This window comes from Phaseolus vulgaris, chromosome 2 (genome assembly GCF_000499845.2).
Source record: "Phaseolus vulgaris cultivar G19833 chromosome 2, P. vulgaris v2.0, whole genome shotgun sequence".
Lineage (NCBI taxonomy): Eukaryota > Viridiplantae > Streptophyta > Magnoliopsida > Fabales > Fabaceae > Phaseolus > Phaseolus vulgaris.
Genome location: NC_023758.2, coordinates 17,907,164 through 17,920,365, shown reverse-complemented (window position 1 = coordinate 17,920,365; position 13,202 = coordinate 17,907,164). Strand labels below are relative to the sequence as shown.

Here is a 13,202-nt window from a genome sequence, read left to right as displayed (position 1 = left end):
TAAACAATTCACGCCTCTCTAGTTAAAAGCCATTTTTTCTAAAAAAATTTGTACTCAAAATATCAAATCTGTATTTAGAAGGACTCAAGCCCTCCTTATATAGGACAAGGACCGGTCATGTAAGTACAAGAGGCTTACAAAAGAAGCTAACTAAAGTTCCCTTGTAACTCTTCCACTTCTAGCGCCTAAAGTGAAGGAGGGAGGGATATCTTTCTAGAATTTTCTAAAGCTAATATCTAAAGATGCTTTACATAAGAGGTATCTTTAGGTTTCCCTCTTAGCACCTTCCTAAACACTATATTAAGAATTTTTAAATTTTATACAAAAGATACTACAAAAAGAGAAAACTTTTGACCACTACTTCCTAATTCTTTAAATTTGCTCCTTGTAATCCTTTGAGGTAAACAGGATGATGAGCTAACAATCCTCTGAGCATCTTCATCTTCGGCTTCTTTCTCTTCTTGATCTTGATCTCCATCATACTCCCCGAGTTGGAGAGAATTCGACCACGAATTCTGGAGACCTACAGAAAAAGGAGTTAGATAACTGATATTAAAGGTATGACTTCTAAGAAACGTATCAGGCATATCTAACTCATAAGCATTATTATTAATCCTCTTTAGGACTTGAAAAGGTCCATCCCCAAGAGGCATAAGTTTGGACTTCCTTTGAGTAGGAAAACCATCTTTCCTCAAGTGAAGCCAAACCCAATCACCCACATCAAACAATAATGCTTTCCTCCTTTTGTTGGCAAGTTCAGCATACTTGCCAACTTTCTTCTCAATTCGTAACTTGATGTCATCATGCAAATCTTTTATAAAAGAAGCCTTTTCAACACCATCTTTGCATAATACATCATCAAGTATCAGAATAGGAAGAAAATCAAGAGGTGTTAGGGGATTAAACCCATAAACAACCTCAAAAGGAGAATGTGAGGTGGTAGAATTTACTACGATTATAAGCAAATTCAACATGTGGTAGTAAATCCTCCCAAACCCTTGGATTCCTGTAAATAAAGAATCTCAACATTTGTCCCAAGGTTCGATTGACCACTTCGGTTTGACCATCGGTTTGGGGGTGGCAAGTAGTAGAAAATAAAAGTTTAGTACCAAGTTTCCCCCATAAGGTCTTCCAAAAGTGACTCAAGAACTTGGAATCTCTATCGGATACTATACTTCTAGGAAGTCCATGTAAACGAACCACTTCTTTGAAGAAGAGATTTGCAATATGACATGCATCATCCAGTTTGTGGCAAGGAATATAATGTGCCATTTTGGAAAAACGATCCACTACCACAAAGATGGAATCCTTACCCTTTGATGTCTTGGGTAATCCTAAGATGAAATCCATAGAAATATCAACCCAAGACATTGAAGGGATAGGAAGAGGGGTATATAAACCATGGGGTTGCACTCTAGATTTAGCCTTACGACATGCAATACATTTATCACACAAATTATGAACATATTTTTGCATATGAGGCCAAAAGAAATGCTCATGTAAAACATCCAAAGTTTTGGCTACCCCAAAATGTCTCATTAATCCTCCCTCATGTGCTTCTCTAACAAGAGATTGTCTAATAGAGCTTTGGGGTACACAAAGTCTTTTCCCTTTAAAAAGAAAGCCATCTTGTATAAAAAAAAAAACTTTGTGTCCACCCTTAGCACACCCTTGATAGATAAGAGAAAAATCAAGGTCATCATGATAAAGATCCTTAATATGATCAAACCCAAGAAATTTGAAACCTAAAAGATTTAGCAAGGCATAGCATCTAGAAAGTGCATCGGCCACAACATTAATTTTGCCTTGCTTATGTTTGATCACATAAGGAAATTGTTCAAGGAATTCCTCCCATTTAGCATGCCTCTTATTGAGCTTGTTTTGGCTTTTCAAATATTTAAGAGATTCATGATCACTATGAATCACAAATTCTTTAAGAAAAAGGTAATGTTGCCAAGTATACAAAGCTCTAACAAGTGCATATAATTCTTTATCACAAGTGGAATAGTTGAGATGACTACCTTTCAATTTCTCACTAAAATAAGCGATGGGGTGGCCCTCTTGAAGGAGAACAGCCCCAATGCCTATACTTGAAGCATAACATTCTATCTCAAATGTTTTAGCAAAATTTGGAAGGGCTAAAATGGGAGCATTAGTCAATTTTTCTTTTAAAACATCAAAATCTTTTTGTTGCTCTTCTCCCCATTTAAAAACCACATCCTTTTTCACTATATCATTGAGAGGGGCGGCAATTGTACCAAAGTTGGGCGCAAATCTTCTATAAAAAGAAGCAAGGCCATGAAAACTTCGGACATCATTCACATTGGTGGGTGTTGGCCAATTTTGAATGGCTACCACCTTGGATTGATCTACATGCACCCCTTTAATACTAACAACAAACCCTAGGAATTCTAGTGAAAACATACATTTAGCAAGGTTAGCATACAAATGTTCCTTCCTAAGGGTTTCTAATACTTGTCTAACATGCATCTTATGGTCAATCAAAGACAAGCTATAAATGAGGATATCATCAAAATAAACAACTACAAACTTGCCAATGAATGGTCTTAAAACATGATGCATGAGACGCATGAATGTACTTGGTGCATTAGTTAAACCAAATGGCATAACTAACCACTCATATAAGCCAAAGTTGGTCTTAAAAGCGGTCTTCCACTCATCTCCCGGTTTTATACGGATTTGATTATACCCACTTTTAAGATCAATTTTGGTAAAAATTTGGGAACCATGCAATTCATCCAACAAATCATCAAGCCTAGGGATGGGATGCCTATACTTAATTGTAATGTTGTTTATAGCCCTACAATCGGAACAAATCCTCCATGTCCCATCTTTTTTAGGGAGAAGTATAATAGGCATGGCACAAAGGCTCATACTATCTTAAACCCACCCTTTAGCAATCAACTCTTCTACTTGTTGGCGAATTTCCCTAGTTTCACTTGGGTTGGTCCTATATGCGGAACGATTTGGTAAAGAAGATCCTGGAATTAAATCAATTTGGTGTTCAATCCCTCTTAAAGGTGGAAGCCCTTTAGGAGGATCTTGAAACACATCATGAAATTCCTCTACCAAATTATCCAAACAATGTGGACTATCCTCAAGTTTTTCTAACTCAAGAGGTCTAGGAATAGCTAAAAAGATAGGATTGTGAGAAACTATTTCCTTTTGGACCGCATGGCTAGAAATAAGAAGGGATTTCTTAGAACTTTTTATATTTTCACTCTCCCTCTTTTTCTTCATAAGAATTTGGTCCTCATGGACTTCTCTTGGAGAGAGAGATTTTAATATGACCTTGTGACCATGGAAGTCAAAAGAAATTTTATTGGTAAAACCATCATGAAAAACTTTTCTATCAAATTGTCATGGCCTTCCCAAAAGAACATGTGTAGCTTCCATTGGCACAACATCACACAAGACCTCATCTTTGTATTTTCCAATAGAGAAATTTATGAGGACTTGTTTGTTAACAATGATTTCACCCACCTCACTTAGCCATTGTAACTTGTAGGGCTTTGTGTGAGAGATAGTAGGCAAACCAAGCTTATCTACTACTCTTGTACTAGCCACATTGGCACAACTACCCCCATCCACTATTAAAGAACAAATGTTATTTTGAATGAGACATCTTGTATGAAAAATATTTTCTCTTTGACTTTCATCAAAGGGTTGTAAAACTTGACCAAGAAGACGTCTCACAACCAACAAATCTCCTTCAAGTGGACTTTCGCTCTCATGCTCACTTGATGCCCTAGAATGTGAAGAATGCTTAGGTGAATGGAAATCATGCTCACTAACTACAATGCCATTATGCACATACATATTCCTTTTAGAAGGACAATTAGAAGCAATGTGACCATAACCCAAACATTTAAAGCATTTCTTACTAGACGATTTGATTGGAGATTTAGGAGTAGAAGTGGAAGGCTTAGACTTCTTAGGTTTGAAAGAAGAATCCTTAGAAGGAAGTTTTGAAAAAGACTTTTTATTTTTCCAAGAGTTGTTGTAGTAACCATCATTGGGAGAGTTTTTAAAAGCATTTCTCTTAGCAATTTGTGCTTCAACCTTCATTGCAAGGTGAACCAAAGATCCCAAAGATGAATACTCTTGAAGTTCAACAACATCTTGAATATCCCTTCTTAGGCCACTCACAAACCTAGCTGTCATAGCTTCCTCACTCTCTTTCAAATTGACTTTAAGTAAAAGCGTTTCTAACTCCTTAAAACAGGCATCCACACTTAGCGTGCCTTGTTGAAACTGTTGGACCTTCAACATGAGGTCTTTCCTAAAGTGTGGTGGCACGAATCTAAAGCGCATACACTCAATCAAATCGTTCCAAGAGACCACGGGAGGTCTCTTGTTATAGCAAACGTCCGTTACAAGGCTATGCCACCATTTCATGGCATAATCTACAAATTCTAAGGCGACTATCTTCACCTTTTGGTCCTCCTCAACCTCATAGGCTTTAAAAATTTGTTCACATTTAGCCTCCCACTCTAAATACAAATTAGGATCAGTATAACCACTAAAGCTAGGTACTTTTACAAAAGGAACTTGAGGCTTTTCTTCTTGGTGATGTCTTTGTTCACGGTGGTGGCTTCCTCCATTGGAATGATGACGATGCCTCCTTCTTCTATACTCCTCTCTACGGCCGTGAGCATTTGAAGAGTCTTTGGAAGAATGTCGAGGAGAATTTTGTCTACCATGAATGGAATGGGAAGATCTCTCTTGCTTCAATTCAACCTTTGCCTTTTGTTCTTCCAACCTTTGCAATGCTTCATCTTTGAGAGCAAGAGCCCTCTTTGCCTCTTTTAACTCATTAAGAACATAAGCCTTATGAGTAGAGTGTGGTTTTGAAGATTCAGCACTTGAATATGTATCCATTAGAAAAGGAAAACAGCAAACACAAGAGCAACCAATGGTAAGAAAACAATGTTAGCAAAGAATAATTATAAGAATGTGCCGAAAGGTAAAAAGAATCACTCAAGTCACTCCAAGAAAGAATACTTCCCTTAACCAATCTGCTCTTGAGGCCTTAGTAACCTCAAATGAAAGGTGTCAAAGCAAAAGCACTCAATCTCAAAGCCAAAGCACCACAAAACTTTAAAGAACAATAAAAGACAAACAAGAAAAGGTGTAAACAAGAAAGGGTACACAAAAGGAATATAAGAGTTAAGACAAACACAAAGAATAGTGAATAAAAGACAAGCAAGAAAATAAGGTACTCAATGAAAAGGAAGGCACACAAAAGAAACCTAGAGAAAAGCACTAGAGTAGATGAAGAAAAACAAAAACAAAACTACTGGAAAATATTTTTGTGCAAACTGTGCGTGACTTCACATATTTATCTTGAATTATATAAAGCGAACTGGATTATGAAATTGTAACAACAGAAAGTTCAAGATCTTATCTCAACAATGGCCCTGGAATTACACAAAAACAGCTAGCTAATTAATGGCGATAAATTTTGCAAAATTACTACCAGATTACCGTATTTTTTTCAGCAGAATTACACACTGATCGTATTTCATTTATCATTTTTTTTGTACTAAGAATTTTGATGTAATTCTTTTTTCTATATTTTTATAACACTGTGAAGAACTCAAATCCAGAATTTCAGAAATTTCCAGTAAGCAAATCAATTGCAATAAATCGAAACAGTCAGCATGTTTTCAAGAAAACAGAGGAAACCTAATAGGAATGAAAAACAGAATTAAGAACTAGCAAAGACATAATAGATATGATGTTTAAGAACTTGTATAGGTCTATTACACAAGTATGAACTCAATACTAAAAAAAAATGCACCAAAGGATCAAGAAACAAACACATAAAACTGTACTTAACACAAAATCAAGAAACAAAAATTACAACAAAAGGACCACAAAGAATTGATAACATTTTTGGAGAAACATGACTTTGACAAAACTTATAAGGATTCAAAAATCAAAATGACACAAACACAATGTAATAACAACAAGAAAACAGCAAGAAATACCCAAAATAAACCTAAAACAGAAAGGTAACAACAAGAATGTAAAGTTCTTGAATTAAAAGTGCCAAAACAACTCTAACACAAACAAGAACAAACCTAAGACTCATGATACCACATGATATGATTCCAATAACAAGATAGAGATGTTTCATGGACATGTTATAAATTCAACTTGAGTTGGAATATGATTAGGCACTTTTCTAGAATTGGATCAATGTTCTTTCATTCAAGAACTCACCAAATCATAAACAACCAAGCCAAAACTCATTTGGAAACCCATTTCTTGTCAAATGAACCGATTAGATTGAACAAGAAGGCAAATGAACCGATTATAACTACCTAGAAAGCAAATGAACCGAACAAAAGCATGAAAGAAAGCTAATGAACCGATTAAAACAATCAAGAATTCAAATGAACCAAACAAAACATGCTAGGAATCAAATAAACCGAACAAAAGTAAGAAAAGATGCAAATGAACCGATTCCAAAGACTAGAAATGCCTAAGACATGTTTTAGAGTTTATTTGGGAATGGAAATGGATGAATAAGATGGAAAGGAGAAGAGAACTTATGTGGTTGGAGTACTTGGAGAGGAACTCGCCACTTGAAGGATGCAAAGCTTCATGATGAGTGTAGATGCCGCCACTTGAGGTTCCAAGATTGCTCTCAAGATAAGACTAGAATAAGAGAAGACATAAGTCTCTCAATCACTCACCAATTTGGGAGAATTTCTATACTCAAAATATCAAATCTGTATTTATAAGGAATCAAGCCCTCCTTATATAGGAGAAGGACCGGTCATGTAAGTACAAGAGGCTTACAAAAGAAGCTAACTAAAGTTCCCTTGTAACTCTTCCACTTCTAGCACCTAAAGTGAAGGAGGGAGGGATATCTTTCTCGAATTTTCTAAAGCTAATATCTAAAGATGCTTTACATAAGAGGTATCTTTAGGTTTCCCTCTTAGCACCTTCCTAAACACTATATTAAGCATTTTTAAATTTTATACAAAAGATACTACAAAAAGAGAAAACATTTGACCACTACTTCCTAATTCTTGAAATTTTCTCATTGTAATCCTTTAAGGTAAAAAGAATGATGAGCTAATAATCCTCTGAGCATCTTCATCTTCGACTTCTTTCTCTTCTTGATCTTGATCTCCATCAGTTTCTAAGACTGAAAGTACTTTATACACTTAGTGTTTCTTTTCCCTAATACTGACTTGAGTGTCGTAGTGCAAACGGTCATCAAGGCGCCCCTTTGTCTTTGCAGATGAGAGATTCTTCAACCAAGGAAGTTGGATTCTCAAGCGGAGATAGGAGGGCCAAAGGTTGCCGTTCGAGTCAACCGGCGAGAATATTTGGCGCCCATCGTGGGGCCCGATAAAACAAGGTCCCACCCGCAATCGTGTTAAGAGTTTTTACCAACGATATGAGGAGTACGAGGCAAGGATCTGTTGTGACCGCTAGTGTCGTGCCTCCTGGAGGGGACAACGTCACCATGCAACAACTCATGGAGACCATGCGCGCCCTCCAAGACACGGTGACGGCATCAAGGGTTGAAATAGCCGCATCACATGCAGACAATGAAGAACTATGCAGAACCAACGAGGAACTGCGCAGAGATTTGCAACAGGCAGGGGAGCGCACAGTGGATGAGCGTGCCCCACCCATACCACTTAGGGCACGCCCCATGCCGTTCTCTCAAGCGATTATGGATACAACGTTCCCAACCACATCTCTGGGCCCGAAAGTCACCTTCACAGGTGTAGAAGACCCAGAGGCTCACCTCACAGCGTTCCACACCTAGATAATGCTTATAGGAGGATCTGACACTGTGTATTGCAAGCTGTTAATGAGCACATTGGCAGGTGTAGCGTTGGAGTGGTTCGTTAGCCTCCCTGATGAACACATCACCACCTTCGACCAGTTCACAACACTGTTCAGAGAACAGTACCTCATTAACAGGGCTCCCCCTCGAATCTCTTATGATGTCTTTGGCATCAAACAGTACCAGGGAGAGTCCTTAAAGGAGTTCTTGAACAGGTTTGGGGTCCAGGTAGTGAGGTTGAAACCCACAGATGAGGCCATGACGGTGCACGCCTTCACCAAGGGAATGCTTCCAGGACCTTTCAGTGAATCACTACTTAGGTTCTACACAAAGACGTTCAGCGAGATTAGGCGTCGGGCTTTGGCACACATCGCTGCGGACGATCGAGTCATAGAGAAATATGGCTTTGTCGATCCTGTCCGACCTCGAGCAGAAGGTCGACCTCATCCCATGAGGGTGCATGAGGCGACCACAAAGAAGAAGGGCTCGGGGAAGTAGTAACCTACGAGAAGCCCTAGACGGGAACGCGCACGCGGAGACCCGCCCCCAAAGCATAATTTTCGTGTAGAGCTCAAGGAGTTGATCGTTATTCCAAACATAGCGGCAAGGTTGAAGATGACCCCGAAGACAGACAAAAAGATGGGCCCCAACAAAATGCAATCTTAGAGAATGACACTAGAATAGATGAAAACAAAACTAAACAACACTACACAAATTTTTGTGTGTAAATTTTCTTTTAACTTGCTGAATTTATGTTGGACATATTACTTAAAATTTGAATTTGAAATTTTAACCACAGAAACTTCAATGTTTAAGCTCAAAGTAGGCCCTGGAATTTCACAAAAACAGTGCGCCAAAAAGTTGCAATAAATTTTTCAAATTCACTGCCGATTCAAATTTTCCAGTCATATTATTTTTGCACTCTGCCCGTTTTTCATTTACCATTTTTTTTTCTATTTTGAATTTTGATATACTTCTTTTTTTCACTTTTTCTTAACACAAAACTGATGAAATCAAGAATTTAAAAAATTTTCACCAACACAATTAATTTTGATAAACGTTTTCAGCCAGCACAAAAACTGTGAAACAAAGGAAAACCTATCCTGGAATTAAATGCAACATTGGAAACTTCAAAAACATAATAGAAATGAATGAAAAATGAACTTGTATGGAACTAACAACAAGTATGAACTTAAATCTGGAAAAAATAAAAAATGCTCCAAAGCTTCAAATTGAGAATATAACCTGTACTCAAATTAAATCAAACAACCAACATCAACAATGAAAAGTACTACATAGAATTGATGACAAATTGGATGAACATGACTTAGACATTACTTGAGTTGATTCAAAAATTAAAATGACTAAACCACAAACATTTTGCACAAATTGAAATATCAAGAAGAATCGATTAAAATAAAAAATATAATAGCATACTCAATGGAATCCTAAACAATTTGAAAACTAGAATGCTTAAGAATAATTGAACAAAATTACCAAACAAAATTTTTCAAGCAGCATCATGAACTAAAATCAAAATTAAAAACAGTAAGACAATTAATAAAATGATGAACAACACGGAATTGAAGAACACACAAAAATAAAATGAAGAGAAGGCACTTATCTCTTGAAGAACCAAAGCTCTAGATACCAAATGATGGTGTAACCTTCATTCCGAATAGGTTACTTTGAATTTTTGTGATGGATTGCGGAAGCTCAATGGAAGTGGCAGACAAGGATGGCTCTAATGGAGCTATGGTTTCTTTGAAGGTGCATGAAAGGTAGGGAGAGTGATTGGTTCGACCATATCACTTGGAGAAGGTGAAGAAGAAGATCAAGGTGTCTATCCTAGAGAGTCTAGAAAATGGAGTGAGGAAGCATGTAAACTTGGCAGAAATTCACTCATATATTTGATCTTATTAATTGATTAGCGAAGCACCTCAACTTATAGGAGAGAGGGCTTAACATTTTGGAGCCAAAATTTGAAAATTCAAAATAAAACTCTCTAGTGAGAAAGTGCCATGTGGAGTCATGCTTTCCATGTTGAGCTCACCTTTAATGCTAAATCATATCCACTCCTAGGCTGTCATGTGGACGTCCATGTGCTCCATGCCAAAGTAATTTAGTTCTCTAATATACCCTAGAGGTTTTAGGGTTACATTGGGCTCAAAGAAGCCCAATTGTTACCCTAACTAATCACTTTTAACCCTAACTAGACTTGTTTTACTATTGGCCCAAAAACCTATGTTACTTGGCCCAAATATGTGGTCAAATTATTTTATACAACTAAGCTCAATACATGGCTCATGAAATCCTAAAAAACTTTATATAATTTTTTTAAGCTAAAGCTTGACCCAAAAATAATGTCGACTAGTCAGCTGAAACTCAGTCTTCTTGTGTTTTCTGAACAAAGCTCTAGTTTATGTTTTAATGAGTTGGAGGTCTTCTTGGATATGTGTGTACATTCCTTCATCCTAGAGTTTTCCTCTTGATTGGGTCTACAAAAATAAACAAAATCCCAATTAGATCCATTTTTGCAAATAAATCCATAAACAACCTCTAGGTCTTCATCCTTCTTATTATGTGTTTGTGTGTGGCTAGGGGCTTTGCCATCACGTATTGTTTCCATTTTTGGTTTTTCTGAAGTTGGTTCTTAGCTTAGTTGGTTATTTCTTCTGCGGAGTTGGAAATTGAGTTTGTGTTTCATTTTCATTGTTATATGTGTTTAGATGGAGCATCTTCATAGGTTATAGGTTGTAGGAGGACTAGTATTGGAACTCAAAGCCTCTTTTCATAATGATTCAAAGGTTAGATTTAAAAGTTGATAATAATGTAATAATTTAAATAATTTGCATAAGATGTCCAATTTTTTTTAAAAAAATTGCATTATTTGACTTCGTTTGAGCTAAATTTGATACATGTTGAAAATGAAGCTTTGATGCCTCCAAATCCATGAAGACAGCTTGAAGACTTTGTTGTTGTGTTTAGGGTTTAGTTCTAAGTAGTTTAGAATTTTCTATATCCACTCCTAATCAATTTACAACTGAATCAATCTGGTTTTAAAAAGAAAAAATGTTTTTCAAAGCTAAGTGAAAAACAACCTGTTGATTTCTCGTTTTAATCTGGTGTTTTTTCTCAGACTGTGAAGTGTCTTTTGAAATGTTTTGATTTTGGTTGACTTAACTGTCGAAACCAATTCAACCGGTTAAATCGACATTTCAATTGGTTGATTTTTGAATTTCTTAACAGCTTTTCATAAAATTGTTAAATTTGTTCTCAATTATTTACAAACTGTTTTGGCTCAAATTTAACTGATTAAAACGGCTAGTTTGATGGGCTATAAAATTGTGATTACCCTTCTTATTTAAAAACACACAACAAGTGATTCAGAAAAGATTTTGTGAATGTTTGATTCAAGAAAGCAAGATTTCCTTGAGTTGTGCTTTGGTTAAAGAGTGGATTAGGAGCAACTGTGATTTCCTGTAATCAGGTGTAATTTGTTCCATATTCTCTTGTAATTGTTCTTTAGTTTGAATTCTTGTAAACTGTGTACATGTAAGGTTAGAGGATTGTTCTGACTGTGTGTGTGTAAACTCAAAGAGGGTGTGTTTTCTTGAGTGGTCAAGATCACCTCTTTGAGGTTGTGGTGTGTTGTAATCTGTTGTTGGTTACCTAGTGAATACCAAGTTGTTTTCTGGGGACTGGATGTAGCTCTGGTAAGGAGTGAACCAGTATAATTGTTTGTGTCATCTTCTCTCTCTCACTCATTTAAAATCTGTTTGACTTGTGATTTTATTTCTGCTGGCGTAAACAATCGGTTAAAACGCACTTTCAATCGGTTGTTTTTCTGATAACAGTTTTAACTGTTTTTTTTTCTTGGCTGATCTCATTCTTTGATCTGTAAATTAACATCAATCTTCATTATTAGCCAGTATTTGCAAAAAACTTCCCTTAAACAATTCACCCCTCTTGTTAAGGCCATTAATTCTTACAATTGGCATCAAGAGCTAGGTTTTTGAAACTTTCTCAAGTTCTGTTTTTCAAATATGTTTTAAATGGCTAACAAGTTACCTTTTAGAGAAAGAGCTTTTATCAATAGACCACCTTTATTCTGTGGTGTGAACTATCAGTACTGGAAAGTTAGAATGAAGATTTTTATTCAATCTACAGATAAAGGAATTTGAGAAGCTATAAAGAATGGACCTTTTATTCCACAAGCGAAAAAAGATAATGTGTTTGTTGATAAGCCTTGGTCTGAATGGATTGAGACAGATAGTAAGAAAGCTAAGTTTGAATGGATTGCAAAAAATATAATAACTTTTGTTTTAAGTTGTGATGAATTTTTCAGTATATCTCAATGTGCAACTGCAAAATAAATGTGGGGCATTCTTGAAGTCACACATGAGGGGACAAATGATGTCAAAATGGTAAGGAAGCATGCTCTCATTCAAGAGTATGAAATTTTTATAATGCAGAAGAGAGAAACTATATCTGATGTGCAGAAAAGATTCTCTCACATTGTGAATCATCTTATGGGCCTTGGGAAGACCTTTGAGGAAGAGGAACTAAATATAAAGATTCTCAAATGTCTAGACAAAACATGGCAGCCAAAGGTTACTGCCATATCTGAATCAAAAGATCTAACCTCAATGTCTACAACCTCTTTGTTTGGTAAGCTGAGGGAGTATAAATTAGAAATGATCTGATTGTTTGTCCAAGAAAATGAGGACAGCTAGACATAGCTCTGAAAACAGCTAGACATAGAAGATGTCAAGACTCAAGTGATAGTGAGGAGGATACATTTAGCTTGTTGTCAAATAAGTTTAGCAAATTCTTGAGAAAGAACAGCAACAAACACCAATCTTCCAAAAGGTACAATTCCAAGAAACCAAGTGATTTCAATACTAATAAGTATACTTGCTTTGGATGAGGTGAGCAGAGACATATCAAAGCAAAATGCCCAAAGAAGTGAAGCTAAGGAGACAACAGATTTCAAGAAAAGGAGAAAGAAGAGGCAAGACAAAGAAATCTTATATAGCTTGGGAGGATAATGAAGTGTCTTCCTCCAACTCCTCCTCTGAAGATGCAGAGGCTAATTTGTGCCTAAAATATTCTATCTCAAGTAGTATAAGTTCATCTTCTTCATTTAAAGGTGATAGCTATTATCAACTTCTTGAGGCTTTTAAGGAGACTCATGAAGAAGCAAATAAGCTAGCCCTCTTGAACAATAGATTGAAAGGTCTGAACAATTGGTTGGAAACAAGAGTTAAAATCTTGGAAAAAGAGCAGGACAATTCTAGAGATGATTTTTAAACACTTGATATCATTTATAAAAACTCTTCTTCTAAATGTAACTCAAGTTCTT

At 36.3% G+C, this 13,202-nt stretch overlaps 2 protein-coding genes across 2 annotated transcripts; one reads left to right on the top strand and one right to left on the bottom strand.

The window, feature by feature from the left end:
- Positions 1-364: 364 nt before the first annotated feature.
- On the bottom strand, positions 365-4,902 carry LOC137809125 (uncharacterized). The gene is made up of 6 exons (XM_068610264.1): positions 4,032-4,902; positions 2,912-3,152; positions 2,636-2,791; positions 2,427-2,512; positions 708-949; positions 365-523 (listed from the first exon to the last, which is right to left on the bottom strand). Exons 1-6 carry the CDS (start codon positions 4,900-4,902, stop codon positions 365-367), a joined length of 1,755 nt encoding a protein of 584 aa, XP_068466365.1.
- A 2,917-nt stretch (positions 4,903-7,819) lies between these two features.
- On the top strand, positions 7,820-8,335 carry LOC137809124 (uncharacterized). The gene has a single exon (XM_068610262.1). The coding sequence runs from the start codon at positions 7,820-7,822 to the stop codon at positions 8,333-8,335; it is 516 nt and encodes a 171-aa protein (XP_068466363.1).
- Positions 8,336-13,202: the final 4,867 nt, after the last annotated feature.